We start from the raw sequence: 26059 nt of genomic DNA on the forward strand, positions 1-26059 counted from the left end.
GTTGGCTCAATTATCGGAGGTATGCAATAAGGTGCTCTGTTCGTTGACAGCAACCACCTGGTCGATGCTGTGGTTGCTGGAAACGTCATGATAGTCCTGGACAAGTTCCTCCAACAGGATCCGATTTATTGCGATTCTCTTCTTGACTCTCTTCAGCTGGAAACGCAATGGTATTCCTGGTAAGTAACCGTTTGTAGTAATCACCTCTCTGCTCTTTATCAGGCCGATGACGAAGCACCAGAATAAAATATACGACGCAACCGATCCGTAAGTGGCAGAATTTGTCCAACCAAGAAGCGCGTTGAATAGCATCCATCCACCGTCCGTGAGTCCATTGCAACAGTTCACGTGCCACACAGAGTTGGTGATATCATAAGATCCTGGCCCGCTACCGGTTTCAGAGGTGTCCTGGCCGCATTTCTGGACAAATCGTTCAAGCTCCAAGAACCAAACACCCCTCGACATCAGTCCTGCAGCGACAAGGTACAGGAAACATGTGGCAACAACAAGGAAGAACTGCAAAGACATCTTGTTTCCTCCCTTGTATAAAGCGACACCGATTCCTGTGCCGGCAAGGGCGCCGGTAACGATGGCTAGTGGAAAAGAAGATATTGGTTGGTTGACACCAATTCCGCCCACAAACACGACAGCCTCCAAACCCTCACGTAGTGTAGTCACAAACGGCAGTATCCCCAAAGCGTACTTGCGGGTGAATTTTCTAAGTTTTGCGCGCACCTTCACAGACTTGGTCAGGTAATCGGACATAGGTTCATCTTGGAAGTCCTGGAGCATGTCCTCTTCATTTTCATTCAGGGCAGCGCCAAGCTTCCATTTCCATTTGGACTGTAGCTGGTTTATCCGCAAAAGAGCCATTCCCATCACGGCAATGATGAGCGCACTGACAATACTAAACACTCCTTCCCAAACCCGTTCGGCAACAGACCAGAGATCGCTTCCCACAAGGTAGAAAACAGCAATGAAAATGGCACCCAGACAAAGGCAAATAGCCAGGCCGGAAAGTGCACCGACCCAAACTTGAAGCACCAAGCCCCGATACACGGAGGCGGATCCCTGGACCACAAGTGAGCCATGCTCATCTTTTGAGGTGAAATTTTGCTGCAGGAAAGAAAGAAGCACCGACACAATGATGGCCGACTCCAGGGTCTCTCGCAGTATGATGAAGAAGATTTGTACCGAAAAGTAATCCTCCCACATGTTGTATTGGTATTCCTCGTATAGCCCTTCCTTTTTTTTTCTATTTTTTTACTATGCAAGGCACTTGATTCGGTCTGCGTCGATCGACTTCCGACCGGCCCGTTAGTTTATCAAAGGGCAAACACTTTTATTTTAGACAACTTGTGTTTTTTCGGCGATGGCAGTGCTGAGCAGAAAAGCAGTCAGAACAAAGAACACCGGAACAGGTCCGCCTCCTAAAAAGACCAATGCTCCGGTGAAAAAGGCCCAGTTCGAGTCAAATAAAACAAAAGAAGTCGGGGTCAGCGATTTGACGTTACTGTCCACCATCAGCGATCAGACTATCAATGACAACCTGGAAAAAAGATTCCATCATGGTACCATTTACACATACATCGGGCATGTCTTGATTTCCGTCAATCCTTTCCGGGATTTGGGCATCTACACAGACGAGGTGCTGAACTCATACAAAAACAAGAACAGACTCGAGGTGCCTCCGCATGTCTTTGCAATTGCAGAGAGCATGTATTATAACATGAGGGCATACAATGAGAACCAGTGTGTGATTATTTCCGGTGAATCGGGAGCAGGAAAAACTGAAGCGGCCAAGAGAATCATGCAGTATATTGCTGCTGTCTCAGGCTCGTATACCTCGTCTTCCCATATCCAGCGCATAAAAGACATGGTCTTGGCTACCAATCCGCTTCTTGAGTCCTTCGGATGCGCAAAGACTCTAAGGAACAACAACTCGTCGAGACACGGTAAGTACCTCGAGATTCAGTTCAACAAGTCATTCGAACCCGTTAGTGCCAACATCACAAACTATCTCCTGGAGAAACAACGAGTGGTGGGGCAGATCAAAAACGAGAGAAACTTTCACATTTTCTACCAGTACACTAAAGGAGCTAGTGATCAATATAGACAGACATTTGGTGTCCAGAACCCTGAACAGTACGTTTATACTAGTGCTTCCGGCTGCACCTCGGTTGACTCGATCGACGATTTGAAGGATTTCAAGGACACCCTTGCTTCGATGACTACCATTGGTCTCACCCAGGAGGAACAGGACCAGGTCTTTAGAGTGTTGGCTGCTATCCTATGGATTGGTAATATTACATTCGTTGAGGACGCAGAAGGCAACGCTCAGGTCAGAGACACTGGAGTGACCGACTTCGTTGCGTATCTCCTTCAAGTCAATTCAGAGGTGTTGGTGAAATCCATTATCGAAAGAACAATGGAGACGTCCCATGGGATGAGACGGGGATCTGTCTACCACGTGCCTCTAAACCCTGTTCAAGCAACAGCAAGCAGGGACGCTTTAGCCAAAGGACTGTACAACAACATGTTTGACTGGATTGTTGAGAGAGTCAACAAGTCTTTTCAAAGCTTGAACCTCGAGGCTCATAGATCCATTGGTATTTTGGATATCTACGGTTTTGAGATTTTCGAGCACAACTCGTTTGAGCAGCTCTGCATCAACTATGTGAACGAGAAGCTGCAACAAATTTTTATTCAGTTGACACTGAAATCCGAGCAGGACGAATATGTCAGAGAGCAAATTCAATGGACGCCGATCAACTATTTCAACAACAAAATTGTTTGCGATCTAATTGAATCCAAGCGTCCGCCAGGAATTTTTGCCGCGCTCAATGATGCCTGTGCAACGGCTCACGCTGATTCTTCCGCCGCTGACCAATCGTTTGCTCAGAGACTGAATATGGTCAGTAGCAACCCCCACTTCGAATTGAGATCCTCCAAATTTATTATTAAGCATTATGCTGGTGATGTGACCTACGATATAGGTACCATGACAGACAAAAATAAGGATCAATTACTCAAGGACTTGCTTGAGATGATTGGAACATCTCAAAATACATTCATTCAGACCATCTTCCCAGAAAAAATCGACACGTCATCCAAGAAGAGGCCACCAACTGCCGGTGATAAGATCAAAACTAGTGCCAACCTTTTGGTCGACACTCTTTCTCAAGCCCAACCCTCTTACATTAGAACAATAAAACCTAACCAGAACAGGTCTCCTACGGAATATGACACTAAAGCAGTGTTGCATCAAGTCAAATACCTGGGTCTGCAAGAGAATGTTAGAATCAGAAGAGCAGGATTTGCTTATAGACAGACATTCGACAAATTTGTGGAGAGATTCTATCTTCTTTCTACCAGAACATCATACGCTGGTGAATACATTTGGGACGGCGATGCCAAAACTGCAACCACACTGATCTTGCAAGACACGGGCATTCCAAATACAGAATGGCAACTTGGTGTCACTAAGGTGTTTATTAAGAAACCTGAAACGTTGTTTTCTTTGGAAGAAATGAGAGAAAACTACTGGGCAAATAAAGCCAAAGTCATACAGAGAGCTTGTAGAAGATGGCTCAAGAGAAGAGAGAACGCCGCAAAGTTCGTCCAAAAGATGTGGAGAGAAAGAGTGGGAGGTAACAAGTACGAACAACTCAGAGACTACGGTACCTCACTGGTTGTCAACAAAAAGCAAAGAAGAACGCTCAGTATCCTAGGCTCTAGAGCTTACATGGGAGATTACCTTGGATGTAACGACAAGACTGGTGGGTTTGGAAAGTTCCTGATGCAATCTATTGGCCTTTCTGACTATGTTATTTTCTCGTCTAGGGGACAAATACTGCATTCGAAGTTTGGAAGATCATCTCAACGATTGAATAGGATTTATATCCTCACCAGTTCACAATTCTACGTGATTGCGGAGGAGCTAGTTAACAGAAAGGTCTCCTATGTTGTTGAAACAAAGATCCCGGTTTCCGCTATTCACAAAGTGTCTCTTTCTCAATATCAGGATGATTGGGTTGCGCTCAACCTGAACTCTACCACTCAGCCAGACCTTTTCATCAATACTATATTCAAGACCGAGTTGGTGACCCATCTGAAAAAGCTGAACAGATCGCTAGGTATTGACATTGGTCCAACCATCACATACAACAAGAAACCAGGAAAGCCTCATGTGGTGAAATTCCAAGCAGACAGCACGAGCCCTAAAAATGGAGACTCATACAAATCTGGTACCGTCAAGGTCGCGGCTGGATTGCCAGCTTCCAGCACCTCTAGGCAAAAACCAAAGGGACGGCCTATCTTGAGCAATGGCAACGCTATTGCAAACTACAAGCGTACCGTTGGCAGCACGGCCCCTGTCGCACATGCATCGAACCAGGCAACTGCTGCTGCTGTGGCTGCCTACCACCCAGCCCAGCCTTCGGCAGCAAAACCGCAGATTAATAGGAAACCGGTGAACAGAAAACCAGCCCCGGCCGTCAATAAGCCAAAGCCTGCACCTCCGCAGAGTCGCCAAACACATGTGGAGCCCGCAAGAGCTCCACAAGCAGCAGTACACCCAGTTCAGCATGCTCAATCGAGTCAGGCCAACCCTGTTCCTCCACCACCGCCTCCACCTCCTCCGGCTGCGGCTGCCAAGCCGAAATGGCCTACTTTCAAAGCCGCGTACGATTTCCCTGGCTCTGGCTCTCCTTCCGAGTTCCCAGTCACCAAAGACACAGTGATGTATATTTTACAGGATCAAGGTGCCGGATGGTCGTTGGCCAAGTCATTGGATGAAACCAGGGAGGGATGGGTTCCTACGGCTTACATCGTTCCTTGCGATCCGCCAGCACATATTTTGAAGGGTGGATCTTCTGCGCCTGCTGCTCCGCCTGCTCCTTCCATTGCCACTTCCAACTCTACGACAAATGGTTCTGCTAGAAACGGTACCGTGCCTGCATCAACCAATGGCACAAACGCAACAACACCGGCCACATCCTCTGATGGTCTGGCAGGTAGTCTGGCTGCTGCTTTGAAGCAGAAACAACAAGAAGAACAAAGTTTGGCAGGGGGCTTGGCTGCTGCTATTCGACAAAAAGCCCGTCGTGACAGCGACGACGAGGAAGACGATGATGACGATGATTGGTAAATTATATCTATATATATTGTCGTGTCAGATAATTTGTTTGGACAATTCTATTGCCACCAAGAGATCATCGTCCTGCTCTTGTGAGCCAACAGAAGTTTCATTGATTGACATGCTCAGAGCCAATGCCATTTGAAGCTCTTCGTCAGAGTCTTCGAGATGGTCTCCGTTGTACTTCTGGAGTCTCGACGCGGTCTGTGCCTCTTCATGAAGTTCGTATTCGTAGTCCTTGATAGCTTCTTTGATATGATTATTGCTGTACTTGCGTTCTTTGAAATTCTTCTTTTTGCGTTTTGTTTCTAGTTCTTTGTAAAAGTCTCCGAACTTGAAAAACTGCACCATGGAACCATAAGCAACCACTCCAGCGGAAAGCGACTGGTCCATTACAATGTTGGTGATTGGCAGCAGCTGGCTGCCCACTTGCTGAAGCATTTTCGAGCTGGACTTGATGGCTATTTTTCTGAAAAACTCTCCTGTAGTGATGTCGTAAAATTCGATTTTCCCGTTGTAAGATCCTACTGCAACCACCAACGAGTTTATTGCAATCTCTGAAAGAGCTGGCAGATCCACGTTTTGGTTTATTGCCACCACCCGTTGATAATCATCGTCTTCGTAGGCAAGCCGTGGAAGGATATCCAGGACCGGCCGGATTTGATACTCATACGCACGAACATTGATCACCAGCACTCTTCCTGATTTCAACAAAATTGCCAAAAACAACGGGTCTGTTCCCACGAGCTCGACATCCCTTTTGGTAAATGCAGTGCTGTTTTGCTCCAAGCTGGATTTGTAAATAGGCTCCTCAGTGACAAATCTCCTCACAAGGTTGTCTCTGTAAGATATAATTTCCACTGTATTTTCATCGATCAAGACGATGTTGCTGTCTCCGTAATCAACGTACATTTTCATGAACATCACATTCTGCGGATTGATCTCAAGCGATACCTGTAGTTCGTGGACCTCAGGCGTGCAGTCAAAAACATTGAACATATTTTTCACCACATATAGCGCTCCTTGGGTATCCAAAACCACAATCACATCTTTGTAATCCGAGTCAACTTTAGCGATCGTTGCTTCACAGATCTTGCAATGCGCGACTTGTGCACCTTTCTTTAGGTCCCAGCCCACAATAGTTCCATTTTCGTCCCCTGTAATTGCTCCTATCTTGCCCTCTTTTCCTAGCTCTGTTTGGTTGACATTTACACACGTAACCATCCCTCGATGGCCAGCTCCTTTGAATTCCTTGATTCCAGATAAGAGAATATTCTTGTGGTTAATAAGTGAGCCGAAGACTTTGCTGTCCCACCTTCCAAACACGATACTGTGTTTGCTCATGGCGTAGGCAGTAGTGCCGCTGGGGATTGTAGACGGTTGCAGATCGATATTGGCGCCGTTGTTCAGGCTGCAAGTCACCAAATTTCCTGTATTCTTGTTCAACGAGATGAGTCTGTTGGTCTTGAAGTCGCACTGTAGATCGGTAGTGTAAAAAAGGCTCTCCAGATTATATGTGTTATGAACACCCTTTCCTTTCTTCCAGTTTTTTATGAGCGTCTCTCGTTCGATCAACTCTGTCCGCCATAGTCTTGTGCGCGATACGCGTGGAAAGACAGAGCCGATACTGCTAAATCTCTCCTTGAATATCTGCATCCACATAGAGTTGTCCTTTGATAGACGATACCAGGTTTTGCAAACAAGGGCCATGTTCTTCAGCGATCCGGGGTCCAGAAATCGAAACACCACCATCAGCAGTTCTAATGGCAGCGGAGATCCAGGTGGCTGGATCTCATACTGGTCAGCGGCGTTGCTTTCCATGGCGTATGAGTTTGCCCTGAATAATATTAAATCAAAAAATTCGGCTCATTTGCCTTTTTCGACGCGTCGTTTTTGCTCCGTCTAAATTCCTTTTTGAGATATACTGACAGACACTACTATGCACTGCAAACTACCGTTGATAGAAGCTCACTGAGACGTAAGCTCAAACGCTTCGCTTTACTACCAACTTACTCCAAATGTCTGACCTTCATACACGTTATTACTTCTTGGATATCTCCCACTTCAAATCTGTGATGCTCACCTCTGCTCCAGCATTATCATCATAATCGTACCATTCACCCTCACTTATATCTACCTCCGTGAACTTGGTGCCTTGTTCAGAGACGCACTCGAAATTACCGACAGGAATGAATTCCACAAGGTCGACCCCTCGTGCTTCAATGTCCAGCATCACCGCTCTTTTCGAGTCCTGCGTCAATCCAGTGTAGTTTTTGGGTAGCGAGATCTCAACATTTGACTGTTTGCCGCAAAAACCGCACTTAAACACGAAGTTAGCCTCCCCTCTGCTTCCCTGTATTTCATGCTTCTCAAGCAAATTAATGCTGATCTCTTTGTCGTGCTCCTCGCGACAAGCAGTGCACTGGATCTTAAATCTGTACTCAAAGGGAGGGCTCTCAACAGGCTTTAGGCCCGAGACCCCGTTCAATTCACCAGAAACAAACAAGTGAGAGACCATGATCTACAGTTAATTGCAAGTATTTTTCGCCCACCTCTACACCAGAGAAATCGTAAGACCTATGTTCAATTGTAATTTTTTCATTGGTTAATATATCAACAGATGTTTGGCCGCACGGGTTTTCGAGCTTTCCGTGCTTCCAACTGGCGATTTGGACAGTTCTGTTCGCCTAGATGGATGCATATGGGATCCAAGAGGCCAGTTCCGCGCAGGGTTTCGGGTTCTGGCTGGAGTGTGTTTGAAGACCTGAAGCTTGTGTCTTTTGGCTCACACTTAATTTTCTTTATGCTCCTGCCTCCGTTCATCAAGGAGTACACAACAAAGATAGATGTCGTGCGCGAGGATGCCCCACCGGAATTGGTTCTGGGAGAATATGGTTTACTGGCTAATTACATCAAACAACGCCCTTTCGAGAGAGTGAGCTTTCTCCAGCCAGGTTTGCTTGAGAAACCTGCCAGCAAGCAGGAGACGCTGTCTGTCGTGAACGATATGATGCCAAGCTTTCCATCAACTCCGGATGAGCTGACTGAGTGCATCGGGGTGCCTATATACCTTGAGAACACCAACTTGAGCGTTCCCAAAGAGATTGACGAATTACCGCGCCGTCTGGTAAGCAAGTTTAAAAATCCGAGCGAAAACACCACAATGCCTAAAAAATACGAAGACAGTCAGCGGTTGGTACGGCACTACAGAATGCAGCCGTACGCTGTGGAGGATCAGTATGACCCTACTAACGTGTATCTTCAATTGGAAAAGAACTATAACCAACTGACGAGTTCGCAACAGTCCTCGCTGCAATACATTTTGAACCTATCGCGCATTCTCGAACAATACCTGAGCCAAACCTCAACTTTTCAAACAGAGTCAAACGAGATTTTCAAGATAGTTTTTTCGCAGCTCTACGACTTAGAATTGTATTCCCTGGCCCAGGTTCTGATAGAGGTGGTGCTCACCACTCCTATGGATGAAAAGAGCCGTGCACTGAAGTCGGCACAAAAGGCACATATGAAGATTACACAAAGATTCCTCAAGACGAAGGCTAAAGGAGAGCGGATAACCTTGGCAAAATCAAAGCTTAAGGATAAGGTTGGCCAGTCGAACTTGAAGATATACAACCACGGGTGGGTGGAATTTATTTTGAGAGATTTGGGATTGTTCACAAAAATGGTCGACCTCTGGACCAGACTTGAGACTGATTCTAAGTCGCTTCTAAGCGCAGTTTTAGACGTCGGTAAAGCTAGCGGACCGTCCGCAGAAGAACTACTAAAAATACAGGAAGTGCTCGTGAAAGGCGGACATCGTGATCTGGCGCAAAAGATCGCAAAGAGTTTCCAAGACTAAGATTAGCATAGATGCATGTAATTAGGCACGAATGAAAAATTAACGGTAAAAAATATTGAAAAAATATTTACTTTTAATCTCCGGCTGATGAAGTTTCTTACGACTAATTTCGTCAAGTGTGCGGTGAAAAGTTGTGACGCATCGGAGCTGTCGTTTCCTTTAAAGTACGAGGAGTGTGAACTCCAACTTCAGGAGCACGACTTCAACCCGGAGTTCCTTATCTCCATGCTTCCCAGACTGAATTGGGACGCTATCGTCCAAGTTGCAGCGGATCTGGGCAACACTACTCTCCCATCCACGAAACCAGAGGGCATCGAGGACAACGAGCAGATGCTTAAGGACTTGCATTCATTACTATTGGAAACACAAATCATAAACGGCAAGATGACATGTCGTCACTGCGGACACATTTACTACATCAAAGACTCTATTGCCAACTTCCTGTTGCCTCCGCACTTGGCCAACAGCTGACAGAGATGACCGCATTTAATAATATAACCGTGTATATCGCTTCAAAATGTATATTTTTCTGCCGAAAAAAACTATTTTTAAGGCTTAGTGAGTGACCTTTGTTGAATCAGAACATAATAACCACAATTTTTCTGACTTTGAACCTCGCTTCCTTAGTCAGACGAGTGTGTTTATGGAATTCAACTTTCCGCTAGCATAAGTATTTTCTAGAAAGCCATGACGTCGGAAAATAGGCCCGGTCACCTCGCCCACCATGGAGACACATCCAACTCCCAGAACGTCCCACAGGGGCGAGAGTCGAACTCATATACGCCGCCCGCGACCGCTGTCCAGCAGGATGTGTTTCCCGACTCCACCGGCTCTACCACAGAGCCATTATCGCTGCCTGAGCATTCATCTACAGGCATACAATCGCATAACCGAAGCAGATCACGATCGAGGTCAAACTCCCGTAAGCTTTCGATAGGACGGTTTTTCAGTTTTGGACAGGACTCTGCGCAATCAAAGACCTACGTGCCTGAGCAAATCACAACTCCAGCTATTGATGAATCGTCCGCCAACCATATCCAAACTCCACCAACAACGAGCGACGAGGCACATCAGGATTATTTCAATCTGAATGTCTCCCACGGAGAGCTAGACGATGATGAGATTACAAAGAACAGCGCATTAACCAAAATCAAAAAGATTTTCCGTTTCAACTCCGTCGCCGACCACGAAGACTTGCATCCTGCTCAGGAAGGACCGGTAGTAGAAAATGAAGAGGAAGAACGTCAAGAAAGCAACGGCAACTCGCTTATGAAGAAATTTCGCCGCATAAGGTCACCCTCCAGCCCGGTTCAACCGTATTCTGTGCCGTCGATCTCACTCACCGCAGCCTCCGAAGAATGCGATATTGCAGAACAGGACTACATCAACCCTGTCGACGATTTTCAGGTCAAGTTGAAGCATGATTATTCTGTAAATAACTCGACAACCACACTGTACAATGGATCCACAGAGGAGGAAGTGAGTGAGCCGCTTGACAAGGAGCCACAAGAGCCGAAGGAGTTCAAGGAGCCGACTCCTCCAAGTTCGAAATCTCTGTCAATCCAAAAAAAGTTGAAACGGGTTGCTTCTGCCCCGCTTGGACTCAAACAGCTCGTTGATACCAATGCAGCGCCTGCCTCCGCCCCGGAGATAAACGACATATCGAAACACATAGGTGAGATCAAGGTCACAAACTCCAGCGGTTCTAGGTCACCAGGAAGCTCCGGAAGAAACTATTCGAGCACAGGAATAAAAGTGTCCAATGTAGAAGTGACACCGCAGTCATTTGAGAAGCTGAAGCTTCTGGGTAAAGGAGATGTTGGAAAAGTCTATCTGGTGAGAGAAAAGTCGAACAAAAAATTATATGCGATGAAGATTCTGAACAAGAAGGAAATGGTTGAGCGTAATAAGATCAAAAGGGTACTAGCAGAACAGGAAATATTGGCAACAGCATGCCATCCATTCATAGTTACGCTGTACCATTCATTCCAGTCAGAAGACCATCTTTATTTGTGCATGGAATATTGTATGGGAGGAGAGTTCTTCAGAGCACTACAGACACGCAAAATGAAATGCATTTCCGAGGCCGATGCAAGGTTTTATGCTTCTGAAGTTGTTGCTGCGCTGGAGTATTTGCATTTGATGGGATTTATCTACAGAGACCTAAAACCAGAAAACATTCTTTTGCATCAGTCGGGACACATCATGTTGAGCGATTTTGACCTGTCGAAACAAACTGATCACATTAAGAGACCCGAACTAGTCTCTTCACACAAGTCGGCTACCAATCTTCCTCAGCTGGACACGAACGCTTGCATCAACGGCTTTAGAACTAACTCTTTTGTCGGCACAGAGGAATATATTGCACCTGAGGTCATTTGGGGCAAAGGCCACACTGCTGCTGTTGACTGGTGGACCCTGGGAATATTCATCTACGAAATGATTTATGGTATAACGCCGTTCAAAGGGTCTACTCGAAACCAGACGTTTTCTAACATTCTGAAAAATGAGGTTCAGTTTCCTGACTACAACTCTGTTTCTAGCAGCTGTCGCAACTTGATAAAGAAACTTCTTATCAAGGATGAGACAAAGCGGTTGGGCTCACGTAGTGGAGCATCGGAGATCAAAACACACCCATTTTTCAAGAACGTTCAATGGGCCCTTCTCAGGAACCAGAAACCACCAATGATCCCTGTTTTCACGCAAAAGAAGAGTCGTCGCGACAAGGAGGGTAAGACAACGCAGGGCTCTATTGGCACATTGAAGTCGAAGCGCAAGACTTCTTCGTCTCCAGCCCATTCAAGCAATACCCCAGACCCATTTGAAAACTTCAGCTCGGTTACGATTCACCATAATGACGATAGCAATGTGATGCGGTTTGAAGGCACAGAGTTGGGAGATATTTCCTACACGCTTACAAAGCCCGACAACGTCAGCAGCAGACGGTTCCTGAAAATGTGATCACACCAGATCTTGTGCCAACTCCAGCAGCTTCGCATAATCTTTATTTTCTGTGAGAGTGCGAAAGTTGTGTGCCAGACTCAGTGCCTCCTTAAGTCTCCAGTCATTTTCGAACCTGGTTGAGTTCTGATGTGCGGATTCAAGAACAGGTTTAGGCAGTCCTGCCAACTTTGCACAATTGATACCGTATGAACGATCAGAGCATCCTTCGGATAGTTTATATGTGAAGACGATGTCTTCACCCACTTTTTGGATGCCCATATGGTAATTTTTCACCTCTTTGAACCTCTCAAACGACTTCAGGTTCTGATAGTGTGTAATGAATAGTACAAACGGCGACCTATCTGTAACAAGGTACCGCAGAATGGAATGTGCTATGGCGAAGCCGTCCATGGTACTGGTTCCGCGGCCCACTTCGTCCATCAGAACCAGCGACCGTGGCCCGCACTCTTTCAAAATAGTGCTGCATTCTTTCAGCTCCACCTGAAACGTGGACTCGCCCTTGATAATATCGTCTTGTGCGCCCATTCGGGTGTGGATCGAGTCAAAAATGCTCAGCTTGGACCCGGCTTCCGCAGGTATGTAGCAGCCTATCTGTGCCATGACCACGAGCAGCGCGATCTGGCGAATGAAAGACGACTTTCCTCCCATATTCGGGCCTGTAATCAGGGCTATTCTGCCTTCTGAGTCTGACATCTTGAAATCATTAGGGATGTAACGAGTTGATGTCTTGAGGTTTTCTGAAATTGGGTTGCGAGAGTTTTTCACATCAATGCACGGAGAGTCCACAAACACAGGCTTTGTATACCCTTCGTTGAGCGAGGAAGCGGCACTCAGGGAAATTAGCGAGTCCAGAACAGCGAGATGTCGAATGGTTTTATTCAGGTCGAGATAGTACTCGTCGATTCTTTTGACAAACTTGGTAAAACACTCGTTGCACTCTTTCTGGAGCATCTCTGTGTGGTACTGGATCTGTCTGTAGAGTGCGGCTCCCGAAGGAGTTCTGAACCGCGACACAGACTTGGTGCCGTTAATTTTGACCCAGTCTTTCGGCAAGCTAGCAACCTGAGTGTTGCGCACCTCCACCAAGTACGGCTCCTTGTTGTTGGTCACATAGCCCATACCTGGCCGGCCAACGATTTTGCGGATATCCTTGAGTTCTGCTTCCAGCTGCTGCTCCACCTGAGAAATGTTCTCCAGATGCTGTTGGATCAGGTGGTAATCAAAGAAGTTGGTGTTGAAATAGCCGGTCACGTGCTCGGGGCTGGTGTCGTCGATGGCCGCTGGCGAATGGACCATGTCCAGCAAATTCCTGAAGTCTTTGAGCCCGGATGAGGCTGCAGTTTTGAGATCGTCGAATATCTCGCGCAGAGACGGGTTGGTCTGGACATAGGTGTCTGGGAGGTCCCCGTAGAACTGGAGGATCTCGTTCATTTTTTTGAGAAACATATAAGTGTCCTTGCGTTTGGACCGGCCGTAATGGACACGACTGAGCGCTGCTTCCAGGTCCGGACAATTGCGCAGAAGCTTGACGGTCGACTCGATGGCCACGGACTGGTAGTTTTTCATAATGCTCTCCACGGAGTCTGCTCTCTTGGCCACCTCTTCTCTGTCCGTCAATGGCCTGCCGACCCATCGTTTTAGCTCTCTGCGTCCGAACTGGGTATTTGTGTGGTCCAGCATCCACAGCAGAGAGCCGTACTCCTGGCCGTTGGTGCTGTTTTTGTATATTTCGAGGTTACGCAGAGTGTTTGCGTCCAAAACCATGCATCGATGGACGCTGGAAAAATGGGTGTATTTGTCCACCAAATCAAACACATTGGCCAATTCGAACTCGCCCAGGTACTCGATCAGCTCTGCAAAACAACCTTGGACAGAGGCTGCAAGCTTTGTGATGAGATCAAAGGCCTGGTCGGACAGGTTGGCGTTCAGAACATCGGTGATCTGCGTGTATGTCTTTGCAGCCCTGACCTCTGACCGCAAGCTAGTTGCTGACTCACGAGTGTGCCGTTTGAACAAGTCCAGCGCTTTCTGTGTTTCCCGCGAAATCTCTCCAATTAAAAGAAATTCCGTTGGATCGAGATGGTAAAGTCTGGTTTCCAGCTCGTTGCGCACAAAATTGTCCTCAAACTCGTCATATATGATGTCTGCCGAGTAAACGTCAACGGCAACCAGAGATATCACAGTGGTTTCCTTGTTCTTGGTCTCTGTCAACGCGACAACAAACCGGCCCCCAGAAATCACGTCTTCGTTGTCGATGTACGTGGACGAGGTGTACACTTTACTGATGCGTCGCTCAAACAGCTTGTTTTTCGACGATGTGGTGGACTTGATGGCTGCTGTTTCGTTCTGGTCAACAACGGCAACTTTGTAGCCGGCATTCAGCAGCCGTTTCAGATGAATGTGAAGTCTCACATCGGGAATCGAGCAGTAGGCCAGTTTATCGTACAGATCATCGCTTTTGGTGAAAAACAGCCGTCCTGGAATGTACATGATGTTCAAAATCTGCGACGCAGCACGAGCGTCCTCGCCATAGAACTTGTATTTGTAGCCAACCTGGATGGCCAGTAGTTTGTCTTTATGTTGCATTTTGAGCTCGTATATCTGCTGTTCGAGCGGAGTCAGCTTGCTTGATTTCGCCTTTTTCGGGGCATCCTCGTCGTCTTCGCTAAACTGCCTTTTGCGGGCCCCAACAGTGTATCCCTTAAGCTTATCTGCAAATTTGGAGCGGGTCAGCGATCCAGCAGTGGCGGAATACCTGAACGCGTCGATGGACGACGCGTTGGAACCATTTGACGGCGTGCAACGCGACTTGCCGTTCCTATGGCTGTTTGCCACGGAATTTGTGTCGTTGGCCGCGTCTGGCACGGGAGATGAGCTGTTCTCCCGCTTAATCCAGCGACTCAGCATCTGTTGAGACATGCTAAAATGATCTGCACCGCCAACAAAAATTAAATAAAATTTAAATGTATAATGGAATCGGTCTGAGCACCGCGAGGGGCTCTGGAACAAATGGATACGTGCAGCGTAACCTCAGCAACTTGCACAGCGATGCGCGTATAGATGAGAGTGGGGGCAAACAGTATTTGAGGCGGCAGCTTCGGCAGAAAAACGAGCGCAAACAGGTTGCCACTACGGTTCGAGACAGAGATATCGACCTTCACGAGCGCAAGCGACAGTTGGAGATAAAAGTGATGGAATACAGAGAGACGCTCGAGGATGAGGGACTCGAGGACAGCGAGGTCGACAAGAAAGTGGAAGAGTACCGCGAAAGACTCAGAAACCAAAAGGACGCCAGGGAAAAGTCTCCTACACGCGCGAAAGACAGTAGGCCTGGAAATAGGCCGTACCACGAAAAGGCCGATCCATTTGTGAAGCAGGAGCGAAAACCTGCGATGTCTGTAAAGTCGAAGAGGCAGAATTTTGCCAGTATGTACTGAACGAAAATTAATGGAATGGGTGATAATTGCAAAACACCAAACAGCTCTATGCGGTAATATCCAAAAACAAGCCCGTAGGCTCGCGAGTCGACTTGAAAATGGCACGCTGGACCAATCTAGAAGACATTTTTTGTATCTTATCTTGTGTCTCTCACTACCGTCTTGCCCTCATAAAAATTTGTTAAACAGAACAAACGGATAAGACGTGTAAGATTACATCTTATGGCAAACCTATAAGCGGATAAATTATTAAGACCATATAGACACTTCTGCGAAAACATACCCAACAAATAAGAAGAGCGTCTTCAATTGGAAATATTACATCAAAATGGGCTGTTGTTGTAGCAAAAGCGAGCATGACAACTTGTATCCCCAACTTCTAGCTGACAACGAGAGAGACGCGATTTCCGCTCTTTTGCAATACTTGGAGAACCGTGGCGAGGTGGACTTTTTCTCTGATGGTCCGCTGAAAGCACTGAGCACGCTCGTGTACTCGGACAATATCGACCTCCAGAGAAGTGCAGCATTGGCATTTGCCGAAATAACAGAGAAAGACATCCGCGCCGTCTCGAGAGACGTGTTGGAGCCAATATTAATACTGCTACAGAGCTCGGACCAGGACGTCCAACGGGCAGCCTGTGCCGCGCTAGGTAACTTGGCCGTCAACGATGACAACAAGGTCTTAATTGTGGAGATGGGCGGGCTAGTGCCTCTTATCAGACAGATGATGAGTTCCAACATCGAGGTCCAGTGCAATGCTGTTGGCTGTATCACAAATCTGGCTACCCAGGATAAAAACAAGACCAAAATTGCCACCTCTGGTGCTCTTATTCCACTCACCAAACTCGCCAAATCCCCAGACCTCAGGGTTCAGAGGAATGCCACAGGTGCCCTGCTGAACATGACTCATTCTTTAGAAAACAGGAAGGAACTTGTGGAGGCCGGGTCGGTGCCCGTTCTAGTTCAGCTGCTGTCCTCCTCTGACCCAGACGTCCAGTACTATTGTACGACAGCATTGTCCAACATTGCTGTGGACGAGTCCAATAGAAAAAAATTGGCCACCACCGAGCCAAAGCTGGTCAGCCAGTTGGTTCAACTAATGGACTCTTCGAGCCCGAGGGTTCAATGCCAGGCCACGCTAGCTCTCAGAAACTTAGCTTCCGATGCATTGTACCAATTGGAGATCGTGCGCGCGGGTGGCTTGCCGAATCTCGTCTCGTTGCTGAAGTCGCAGCACGAACCACTAGTTCTTGCTGCCGTCGCATGCATCCGCAATATATCGATCCACCCTATGAACGAGGCGTTGATCATCGACGCAGGTTTCTTGAAACCTCTGGTTAATCTGGTGGACTACACGGATTCTGTCGAGATACAATGCCACGCCGTTTCCACTTTGAGGAACCTTGCTGCCAGCAGTGAAAGAAATCGCATGGAGCTACTGGAGGCAGGTGCGGTTAAGAAATGCAAAGAGCTGGTGTTACAAGCTCCCGAAAGCGTCCAAAGCGAAATATCTGCATGTTTTGCAATTCTCGCGCTGGCTGATGACCTCAAAGCTAAGCTGCTTGAGCTCGGTATCATGGACGTGTTGATCCCGCTGACGAAATCGTCGAACCCTGAAGTGAGCGGTAACTCGGCCGCTGCCCTGGCCAACTTGTGCTCAAGAATACAAGATTATACGATAATTCTGGAAAATTATGACGGCATCTCTAGCTTCATCTCCGACTTTCTGAACTCAGGCAACTCTACATTTGAGCACATTGCCTTGTGGACGATGCTGCAGTTGCTCGAATCTGATAACCAGGAGATCAAGTCTAAAATAAAAAGCGAAATCAACAGAGGCAAGATGAACCTGAACAATCTAACCGGCGAAGATTTCAACGGGGCAGATGAGATATCCAACCTGACGCAGCAAATTTTGGACCTCATCAAATGAGCCAGTGCTTCAGGTGGTATCATTGCTTGTTCTAGAGTGTTGGCATGTTGGCATAAGTATTCATTTCTCTGTTGTTGTATAGCTAAAGTAAAAAATATAGTCGTGTGCGACTCCTGCTCCATTAGGAAAGCTTATCCGATAATGTATATATTATCTCGCCAAAAGTAGGCTTCAGTCTGATATATTCCACCAACATGTCTTCCAAGTCTTCAGAGTGGCAAGTGGAACTGCCTGTTCACCGGTTGGAGCGCAACCTGATTTTTCTTCCCGGGATCACTTATCGTGTTGTTTTTGATAAGCAAAAGGCTCTTGATCTGGCTTCGAGATGGTCCGCTACCGAACGCTCAGAACCTGTTTCGGCAATTGCCTCGCGCTTTGGTCTTTCTTCTAAGCGTTTGGTTGCCTGTGTGCCTGGCTATCCAGACTCGGACACATGCACCGTCTGTGTGGTGAACGGCTTTTACGAGATGAGCGAGACGACCGTGGTGAGTTTCAAGGGCTTTACGCGGGGCTATATTGTGCAATACGATGAGGAGACCGTAACTGTTGAGATTCAGGAGGAAACGCATGTGGAAAAGCCCGACACGAAAGACATAATCCGCTTCTTTGACAACATAGACGAGTTTCTAACCAACTACAAGGACGAGGGCACGTTGGACCCAGACGACAAGGAGGAACGCTCGCGGCACATTCTGTTGCGGCTGACGCCTCTTGCAACGCTCTTGAATGCTCAGCTGTCTGCGTCAGACGTGTCGACAGGCCTGAAACGACTGAGACAAGCGTACGGGCGAAAATCAGGAGATTTTGCTCACTACAACGACGTTCTTGTTGCGTTGTTTCCATTTCCAATTGAACTGAAGATTTCGTATCTGAGGTCCAAAGGAGCGGAACGTATCGAAGTATTTAACAAATGCGTGGCGTTCGCGAACAAGGTGTTTGAAGAACATCTTAATACCAGCTATTTGTCGGAGATTTGGAGCAGTCTTGATCACCGGAGCGGCAAGTCGCAGGGCAATTTGTCGCGCTCGCAGTTTATCTCAAACCATCTGCGGAATTTGCGTCGGTTAGTTGAGGATATGGGTCTCACGCGAGCCACAGGCCGTGGCAGCAGAACGGCTGAGGACGATGACGAAAATAAGGGCATCCAGGATTTTGTCGACTCTTTGGACAAATACTTGATCAATGAGGACGGTAAGAGACTTATTACGAAAGACTTTCAGAGACTCAAACAGATGCAGTCCAGTTCCTCGGATTACCAGGTATTAAGAGCGTATCTGGAGATTATCATGGATCTTCCGTGGCAGCGGCTCGACTCTTTCGTGGAATCGGTTGATGTGGACCTTGCGCGTGCGCGAGAGCAACTGGATGCCGATCATTACGGCATGGAGAGTGCCAAGGAGAGAATACTAGAGTATCTGGCAGTGTTGAATCTGCACAATCAAAAACAGCCGAGACACGAGCCGGAATTTGTATACGGCAGCGGAGACGAGCCTCCAACGAAACAGCGCCCGGCGTCCACCCTGAAAGCGCCAATCCTGCTTCTCACAGGCCCTCCCGGCGTTGGAAAAACGTCGTTGGCGCGGTCAATTGCCAGCACTCTGGGGCGAAAGTTCCAGAGGATCAGTGTTGGTGGACTAAATGATTTTGCAGACCTGAAGGGCCACAGAAGAACTTATGTTGGTGCAATTCCAGGGCTAATAGTCCAAGCCCTGCGGCGTTCTCAGTCAATGAATCCGGTGATTTTATTGGACGAGGTGGACAAGATCGGTTCCAACTCTCGGAAAGGGGACCCTGAGGCTGCTCTGCTGGAAATTCTGGACCCTGAACAAAACACCAATTTCCACGACCACTACATCGGCTTCCCCATAGATCTCTCACAGATACTGTTTGTGTGCACCTCGAATGATCTATGGCAGCTAAGTGATCCTTTGCGTGACCGGATGGAGGTAATTGAACTTGCAGGATACAATTATATGGAAAAAGTTGAGATTTGCAAGAAATACATTATTCCGCGCCAATTGGAACGTGCAGGACTTGCTAGCGACGCGGTGGCCATGGACGACGAGACGATCCTGAAGATGGCCACGCACTACACCAGCGAGCCGGGAATTCGAAATCTTGAACGGCTGATTGCGGCTATCTGTCGAGGAAAGGCTGTTGAGACGCAAATGGGCGAGGCCACCAAAACGGTGACTGTGCACGATCTCGCAAAATATATTGGCAGTCCGTCGCATCTTCGTGCTACAGCGGCAGGTGAGACCAAATTTCAGAAAGGGTACGGCGTGGTCAACGGATTGTCCTACAACTCTGACGGGTCGGGGTCTCTTTTACGATTTGAGATGATCGGTCTTCCTGGTTCGCAAAAGATGAACTGCACTGGACGCTTGGGAGAGGTGTTATTGGAGAGCTCCCAGATAGCAAATACTCTTGTTGGATACCTGCTACACAACAATTTGGTGGCCGGCACTCAAGAATTTAGAGACGAACTGCTCAAACGATACGAGAACACTAGCGTTCATTTGCACGTTCCCGAAGGTGCAATCTCGAAAGATGGGCCTTCGGCGGGAATCACCATGACATTGTGCTTGATGTCCCTGGTTTTGCGCAAAAAAGTGCCGGAAACGCTTGCCATGACTGGAGAAATCACGCTTACCGGCAAAGTGCTCCCAATCGGAGGAGTGAGAGAAAAACTACTGGGCGCACACCTTGCAGGCAAGGTGAACAAGGTGCTGCTTCCACGGCAGAACCGCAAGGATGTTATTGAAGATTATATCTATAATCTAAGGAATAGGGAGCTAGCCAAAGAGCTTTTTGCTAAATTCCTCGACGAGGAAGAGCAGCTTCTTAAGGAGGGCCGCACGCAAGCCGGAGAGCCTGAAAAATGGGTCTATCAGACTTTGGGGCTCGAGATTGTGTATGTTGACGACTTCAGTGACGTGCTGGCAAGTGTGTGGGAAGGTGAGGTGCTGCTCACCGGCGGAATTCGCGAAGCTCGTATTTAGAGGTTGTAATTACTGTGCAAATCTTTCAGTCCACTCTCTGGCGGTTTTGATTGCATTTTGCTCATTGCTCTTCCATTCCTCAGCCACCTCGTTCGCTAGTGGGTCGTCTGGGTTTGGCGAGCTCAGCAGTGCTTGGATAGACAGCAAAATGGTGCGCACTTGCAATGCTGGAGACCAGTTGGCCTTTAGGACGTCGAGACAGATTCTTCCCAGTCTGTCAATGTTTGGATGGTATATCTTGGTCAAAAAACGCACTTTAGGAGCCAGCATTGGGTAGTCGTCCGGCAAAAACAGCTCAAGCTTGAATTTGCCTCCCTCGTATGGCGAACCGGAGGGACCGTCAATGGTCACGTTGAAGTAGCGCAAGTTGTCTTCATGTGGCACTGCTGTGATACCCGGCACAGGGTCTGATACTAGCCGTTCAGTTTCCTGGTATTAGCACGTGAATGTGTTAGTATACTTACTCTAATAATTCTCTTTGGTAGTGACATGATAAGAAAATAAAGATTGGTTTTTTTAAAAGTGGAGTTTTATTAGAAAAACAAATTATCAAATGGTACAAAAAACAATTAACGGACGATTTAACGTTGTGGTCATCGGAGTTCTAGGCGGGTTTCTCATGAGCTTCTATGTTCTTAAAGAATATCAGCTCATCAAACACACACCGCCTAGTCCGGAGAACTTCGATGAAAACGGTAACTGGAAACACCCCTCATTTTTCAGAATCAAATTTTCAGATCATATCGAGCCCTTACAACCCAAACCGAGAGCTTCGCAACTGGAACAGGATTTGAAAGACCCGAAAAACTCAAAATCATAGATCCAGACTGTTCCAGCACTATTGCTGGCGTTGATTCATCATCATCTCCTGTTGGCTCTTATACTGGGGGTTAATATACTGCTGCTGTTGTTGCCGCAGTTGTTGCGATTGCTGTTGCAAATACATTCGCCGCCTCATCATCATCTGCTGTTGTTGCTGTGGAGTCAATTGCATGTGTTTCTCCTGCTGAGGAACGACCCCGGCAGCCAGCTGCTGGGCCTGGTATTTAGCTTGCATCTGTGCTTGTTGCTGCTGTTTCTTGGCCTGGGCAAGTCTGAGCTGCTGCTGCTGCTGAGCGAGCAGCTGTGCCTGGGCCGAGATCTGCGAATGAACATCAACAGCACCCTGGGGACTTGGCTTGGCCATAGGTGCGGCCGGCCGCACCTGTGTCGAGGGTGGCATCCGTTGATGCTGCGACCGCACAGGGAAAACGTACTCGGTGGTTTTCTCTGTGTCCACCACCGCAGTACGCCCTTGCATTTGTCCCAGCGGGTTGGATGGCATTCTAGGCAGTATAGCACCAGCAAACATTTCTCTCATGCGAATAAATGAGTTGCGTAGTTTTGTAGGCATTATCACTTTCCGCTCCAAAGGCCATGGAGTCGATCTCGTCACACCATCCAGAACTTGATGTGTTTCCTCTTCGTCGTCCAGCGGAACAGACGAGCCATGCATAAGGTCGTCTTGAGCTTGCTGAGCAGCAGCAGCAGCAGCACCGATTTTGGCCTGGTTCTTGCGCTGATATGCAGCAAGCAGCTGGTCGTACGGCGCGCTTCTCCCTGGAACAGCTCGTTTGGCTCCCATAGAATGCGTCTTACAGGTCAAGGACCGCGCACAGAAACCACCGTTCGGCAGCGGGACACCACACTGTTTCTCCACATCAACAGGTCCCTTTGGCTTTCCGGTAATTTTCGGCTTGACGCTTTTCCTGACTTTCTTCTCCTTGGGCACTTTCGCGACTTTCTGCTTTTTGGACGCCCCGTTGGCCCCGTTCATTTTGGTTTCCTCAACATCCGGAGAGTTAAGTGAGCTCGACAGATTTTCTGCAGCTTCGTCTAGCCGCCGTTTCTTCATGACGTTATTCGTAACGGCGGTATTGGCTTTTTCCGCCGATAAGGTTTTGTTACGTTTCTCCTGCGCGCAGCTCTTCAGATGATCTGCTAAATATTTCTCCAAGATAGGCCTGTCGCAATGGTTGCAAATCCGATACACAACGGGTCTGGAAAGCGGATTTTTGGATTGCAGATCGTTGTTTTCTGAATCAGAGGAACCAGGTGTGATTCTTTGTAAGCCCTCTAAATATGCACCGAGCTCTTTCCACTGAGTGATGTTTGCGAAAGAACTGCCAGATTGGGTATCTTTGGCAAATTCGGGTATCACTTGGTCTTCGCCAAAAACGTTTTGCTTCAATTCTGTAGACACCTCAATCGCAGGTCCAGAACTTGACATAACACTTTATCTATGGTCTTGGCTCCTATATTATTTCGAAGAGACAATTGCAATATTTTATCATAAACTAATCGCGGTGATGGTTTGTTTACGTAATGGATTATGTAGTGTAATATTTGCGTCCAGATCACAGCTCGCTGTCACCAAGAAGTTGTCTGCCCAGGCATACTAGCTTGTGACTGACGCTACTCTTTAGTTCATAATCTAAGTCTCGCACATCGTAATCGATGGCATCGTCCACTAGCTGATGATGGGAGTTATCCGTCATAGATTTTGAAACCAAGGACGGTTTTGTGGTCGAGCCAACGTGCAACCGCAAGAACGCAACCAGCGAGCCCACAGTCTGCCTGCTGTGGAGATCCCCATCAAGCGTATCCAGATGGTCACCCAAGACGCTTACGGCTCGCAAAACGCTGATTAACGTGAGCAATGAAACTGTCTCTGTCGACTGCGAAAGGCTCAAGTAGCGCACTAAACGGCACGCCTGGCCCACCTGGCCAACTTCAAAGAAGTGCAGCATCAACACACAAGTGAGTGTAAGCCTTGTTTCGTCGTTAGCAAGTTTTGGAGGGCGCAGAGGCTGGTGTGCGAACTGAAGAATTTTTGAGATGGTCGGATCTTCAACGCCAGACTCGTCTTGTTGCACGGGCTCGATCTGCTCAATCGCCTCGCTGAATTCGACCACATCCTTCACGGCGCCGATTGCCGCCTCAAGAGTTTTTCGGGCGTTCTCGGCTGTTGGCTTCAGCAAGCTGTTCAGTACAATTCTTAATCTTTGAAGCTTGACGCAGGCTGGCGGTATCACTAGGCTGTCTGAATTGATTTTTTCATAAATTGTATCTGCATCCATTTGCGTTTCGCCTGACTCCTCGGACTCGCTTGTAGATTCAGCTAGTTGCGAAAGGTATTCTTTCATGAGCTCGTTCAAAATCTGGGAGGAGCGAATGGCACAAATCAGATTGATTAAGGAGAGATCAGAGTCCTCAGAATTCCTGAGAAACTCCTCAATGTAAGAGCCGTTGTTGTTGGTCTCTCTCCACTTCAGCACATCGATCAGCTTTTCAAATAATTCTTCGCTATCCAAGAATGCGATATCGTTACTCACGAATTTGAGAATGCGAGCAGTCTCGTCAGAATACTTGGCCGAGTCTTTGATTTGTTTCAAATCTTTCACCATTCCTAGCATCAAACTGTCGAGCATTCGCTGAAGCCCTAGAAAACTGCTCAGGGGCTCTCCCACTTTCATCATCACCATCTTTGCAACAATTAACCTGTTGAAGTGGAACTGGATACTGGAATTAGATTTGACTACCTCAATGATGCGGCCATCGATAGCAAGCGACCGAATATAATACTTGAAAAACGGCCTCCAAATAGTGCTGTAGGACATTGTTTCCTGATTCGAGAGCGTGTTGACGAGCCACTTTTCAAAGTACAGATTCAACGAGTTGATGCCATTCAATTCTTCCGTTAGATCAAGCTTCAGAATTCTGAGCTTGATTCCCAGCATTTTCAGCGTGTCTAGTGCCAGCTCCCCGAGACTAACGTCAAATGCCGTTCGTATTGGAGTCGGCGCCTTTTCCTTAGGAGCTGCGAAAAATTGGTATACGGGTTGCAACAGCAAGAAGAGTCCACCAAAGAAAAGTAACGTCCGCAGATAATTGAACACCACAGATGCCTGAGGAGAGTCAACAAGAGGGAAAATCCGATGCAACGGCACCAAAAACAGTCCTTTGAAGCTGTCGTCGCTGAAGCCCTCAAACAGCTGTGTTCCAACCATGGCTGTCATCCCTCCCATAAGAAGTTTGGAAGCCACGGGAACAGGAGATGAATTCATCACATAAGTTTGGTTTTGGCTCCCGTATTGATTTTGCTGAGGCTGTTGTTGCAGTTCCGGACTGAAGTATTGTGTTTGTTGGGTATAATTGTTTGCCATCTGGTTATCAAGACTAGAGCGCAGCATGTGGATCTCGTTCATTAAATACGCATTTTTAGACTCCAGGTGGCGGATGTATTCGGTAGCTTTCGCGAGAATGTTCGCCTTGTTCAGCTTCAACGCGGGTGTAAGTCCGTCCAGGTCTGTAGCTGCTATTCGTTTGTCTCCGGATGCGACCCGAAGCGACGGCACTGCGTCACGGAGCTCAAGAATCTTGTTATTGATATTCATCCGATATTTTTTCTCCACCACATTGTGCGAGTGCCGCTCTTTCTTCAACTTGGTGACCTTTGAGTTTGTAGTCGCCCTTTTGGCGTTAACGGAGGACGTTTCGGACATGGAGGTAAACGAATCCGGCGGCGATACCATAGGCACAGACTCGTTATTAGAATCCGGAGTGTCCTCGGCCGTCTGCGGCACATATTTCTGTTGGAGGGCACCATAATCTATCCAGTCATCAATCTCATCCTCAATTTTGATATCGGTTTTCGTGTACTCGTCCAGACCTGAAGAATTCTCAAAATCCAGCAGGTTCGACGGGTTCGACCTATCAGACTCAGGCCGATCAGTGTTCAGCGACGACAGAAACGCTTCTGTATCGTCAAAGTTATAGCCCAAACTCATAATGTTGGCAACTATTCCAGGCAACAAAATCTGTACCATTGTGCTTACCTAATATCGACAGATATCTTAATCGGTTCGGTTGCAGATAGGACCGGGCCGGGTAAGAGGTTCAATTTTGGCAGCCTGTTTTCTTTTATTGGCCTGTGGAATTCTCGAAGCTTCCGCCACCGACGGGGTAAAAATACTGCGACCTCCGTGGTGAAAAATCCGGAGCGCTGGCGCACGCTCGCGGGCACTAGTTTTTTTTTGTGTGGCGAGAGCCGGTGCTCATCCTGGTGTATTTGTTTTGTTGCTCGTAAGAGTAAATTTCTTTTATTCTAAATTTTAGAACCCATAATCATACATGTCGTTGAAGAGAATCAATAAGGAACTCAGTGATCTCGGCAGAGATCCACCTTCGTCGTGCTCCGCAGGCCCTGTGGGTGACGATCTGTACCACTGGCAAGCGTCGATCATGGGTCCGCCAGACTCGCCGTATGCCGGCGGAGTGTTCTTCCTTTCGATCCACTTCCCTACAGACTACCCATTCAAGCCTCCTAAGATCTCTTTCCAGACGAAGATCTACCACCCAAATATTAATTCCAACGGAAACATCTGTCTCGACATTTTGAAAGACCAGTGGTCTCCAGCGCTGACAATCTCCAAGGTGTTGCTGTCTATCTGCTCGTTGCTCACAGACGCTAATCCGGATGATCCTTTGGTGCCAGAGATCGCCCACATCTACAAGACCGACCGTGCAAAATACGAGGCCACAGCCAAGGAGTGGACCAAGAAGTTTGCCATCTAGGCGATGTAAGTAGGTAATAAAGCATATGACGAGCGAGCAGCCCGACATTGATTGTACTGTGAAGTAGAGGGCAGTTTCAGCGTATCATTGTAGTGCCCGTGATATATGTCG

General features: G+C 47.6%; 15 protein-coding genes across 15 annotated transcripts; 8 read left to right on the forward strand and 7 right to left on the reverse strand.

The window, feature by feature from the left end:
• Positions 1-6: 6 nt before the first annotated feature.
• On the reverse strand, positions 7-1215 carry HPODL_04584 (putative high affinity iron transporter involved in transport of intravacuolar stores of iron; the record flags this gene model as incomplete). The annotated part of the gene is made up of 1 exon (XM_014080921.1): positions 7-1215. The coding sequence occupies one exon, from the start codon at positions 1213-1215 to the stop codon at positions 7-9; it is 1209 nt and encodes a 402-aa protein (XP_013936396.1).
• Positions 1216-1372: 157 nt separating this feature from the next.
• Positions 1373-5149, forward strand: HPODL_04585 (Myosin-5; the record flags this gene model as incomplete). The annotated part of the gene is made up of 1 exon (XM_014080922.1): positions 1373-5149. One exon carries the CDS (start codon positions 1373-1375, stop codon positions 5147-5149), a length of 3777 nt encoding a protein of 1258 aa, XP_013936397.1.
• A 24-nt stretch (positions 5150-5173) lies between these two features.
• On the reverse strand, positions 5174-6958 carry HPODL_04586 (F-box/WD repeat-containing protein pof10; the record flags this gene model as incomplete). Its single annotated transcript, XM_014080923.1, has 1 exon — positions 5174-6958. One exon carries the CDS (start codon positions 6956-6958, stop codon positions 5174-5176), a length of 1785 nt encoding a protein of 594 aa, XP_013936398.1.
• Positions 6959-7178: 220 nt separating this feature from the next.
• Positions 7179-7655, reverse strand: HPODL_04587 (uncharacterized protein; the record flags this gene model as incomplete). Its single annotated transcript, XM_014080924.1, has 1 exon — positions 7179-7655. The coding sequence occupies one exon, from the start codon at positions 7653-7655 to the stop codon at positions 7179-7181; it is 477 nt and encodes a 158-aa protein (XP_013936399.1).
• A 285-nt stretch (positions 7656-7940) lies between these two features.
• Positions 7941-8996, forward strand: HPODL_04588 (uncharacterized protein; the record flags this gene model as incomplete). The annotated part of the gene is made up of 1 exon (XM_014080925.1): positions 7941-8996. The coding sequence occupies one exon, from the start codon at positions 7941-7943 to the stop codon at positions 8994-8996; it is 1056 nt and encodes a 351-aa protein (XP_013936400.1).
• Positions 8997-9083: 87 nt separating this feature from the next.
• On the forward strand, positions 9084-9467 carry HPODL_04589 (adoMet-dependent tRNA methyltransferase (MTase) complex subunit; the record flags this gene model as incomplete). The annotated part of the gene is made up of 1 exon (XM_014080926.1): positions 9084-9467. One exon carries the CDS (start codon positions 9084-9086, stop codon positions 9465-9467), a length of 384 nt encoding a protein of 127 aa, XP_013936401.1.
• Positions 9468-9683: 216 nt separating this feature from the next.
• HPODL_04590 (putative protein kinase that, when overexpressed, interferes with pheromone-induced growth arrest) lies at positions 9684-11957 on the forward strand (the record flags this gene model as incomplete). The annotated part of the gene is made up of 1 exon (XM_014080927.1): positions 9684-11957. The coding sequence occupies one exon, from the start codon at positions 9684-9686 to the stop codon at positions 11955-11957; it is 2274 nt and encodes a 757-aa protein (XP_013936402.1).
• HPODL_04591 (Mismatch repair protein) lies at positions 11958-14879 on the reverse strand (the record flags this gene model as incomplete). Its single annotated transcript, XM_014080928.1, has 1 exon — positions 11958-14879. One exon carries the CDS (start codon positions 14877-14879, stop codon positions 11958-11960), a length of 2922 nt encoding a protein of 973 aa, XP_013936403.1.
• A 44-nt stretch (positions 14880-14923) lies between these two features.
• Positions 14924-15397, forward strand: HPODL_04592 (Pre-mRNA-splicing factor CWC21; the record flags this gene model as incomplete). The annotated part of the gene is made up of 1 exon (XM_014080929.1): positions 14924-15397. One exon carries the CDS (start codon positions 14924-14926, stop codon positions 15395-15397), a length of 474 nt encoding a protein of 157 aa, XP_013936404.1.
• Positions 15398-15725: 328 nt separating this feature from the next.
• On the forward strand, positions 15726-17330 carry HPODL_04593 (Vacuolar protein 8; the record flags this gene model as incomplete). The annotated part of the gene is made up of 1 exon (XM_014080930.1): positions 15726-17330. The coding sequence occupies one exon, from the start codon at positions 15726-15728 to the stop codon at positions 17328-17330; it is 1605 nt and encodes a 534-aa protein (XP_013936405.1).
• Positions 17331-17524: 194 nt separating this feature from the next.
• Positions 17525-20332, forward strand: HPODL_04594 (Mitochondrial ATP-dependent protease PIM1/LON; the record flags this gene model as incomplete). Its single annotated transcript, XM_014080931.1, has 1 exon — positions 17525-20332. One exon carries the CDS (start codon positions 17525-17527, stop codon positions 20330-20332), a length of 2808 nt encoding a protein of 935 aa, XP_013936406.1.
• A 9-nt stretch (positions 20333-20341) lies between these two features.
• Positions 20342-20823, reverse strand: HPODL_04595 (Ubiquitin-conjugating enzyme E2 13; the record flags this gene model as incomplete). The annotated part of the gene is made up of 2 exons (XM_014080932.1): positions 20342-20761; positions 20797-20823. The coding sequence occupies 2 exons, from the start codon at positions 20821-20823 to the stop codon at positions 20342-20344; spliced, it is 447 nt and encodes a 148-aa protein (XP_013936407.1).
• Positions 20824-21170: 347 nt separating this feature from the next.
• On the reverse strand, positions 21171-22601 carry HPODL_04596 (SAGA-associated factor 73; the record flags this gene model as incomplete). The annotated part of the gene is made up of 1 exon (XM_014080933.1): positions 21171-22601. The coding sequence occupies one exon, from the start codon at positions 22599-22601 to the stop codon at positions 21171-21173; it is 1431 nt and encodes a 476-aa protein (XP_013936408.1).
• A 127-nt stretch (positions 22602-22728) lies between these two features.
• HPODL_04597 (Basic helix-loop-helix (bHLH) protein) lies at positions 22729-25200 on the reverse strand (the record flags this gene model as incomplete). Its single annotated transcript, XM_014080934.1, has 1 exon — positions 22729-25200. One exon carries the CDS (start codon positions 25198-25200, stop codon positions 22729-22731), a length of 2472 nt encoding a protein of 823 aa, XP_013936409.1.
• Positions 25201-25504: 304 nt separating this feature from the next.
• HPODL_04598 (Ubiquitin-conjugating enzyme E2 4) lies at positions 25505-25948 on the forward strand (the record flags this gene model as incomplete). The annotated part of the gene is made up of 1 exon (XM_014080935.1): positions 25505-25948. One exon carries the CDS (start codon positions 25505-25507, stop codon positions 25946-25948), a length of 444 nt encoding a protein of 147 aa, XP_013936410.1.
• Between the last annotated feature and the right edge of the window lie 111 nt (positions 25949-26059).

The sequence above is a fragment of the Ogataea parapolymorpha genome, chromosome II (genome assembly GCF_000187245.1).
Source record: "Ogataea parapolymorpha DL-1 chromosome II, whole genome shotgun sequence".
Taxonomy (NCBI): domain Eukaryota; kingdom Fungi; phylum Ascomycota; class Pichiomycetes; order Pichiales; family Pichiaceae; genus Ogataea; species Ogataea parapolymorpha.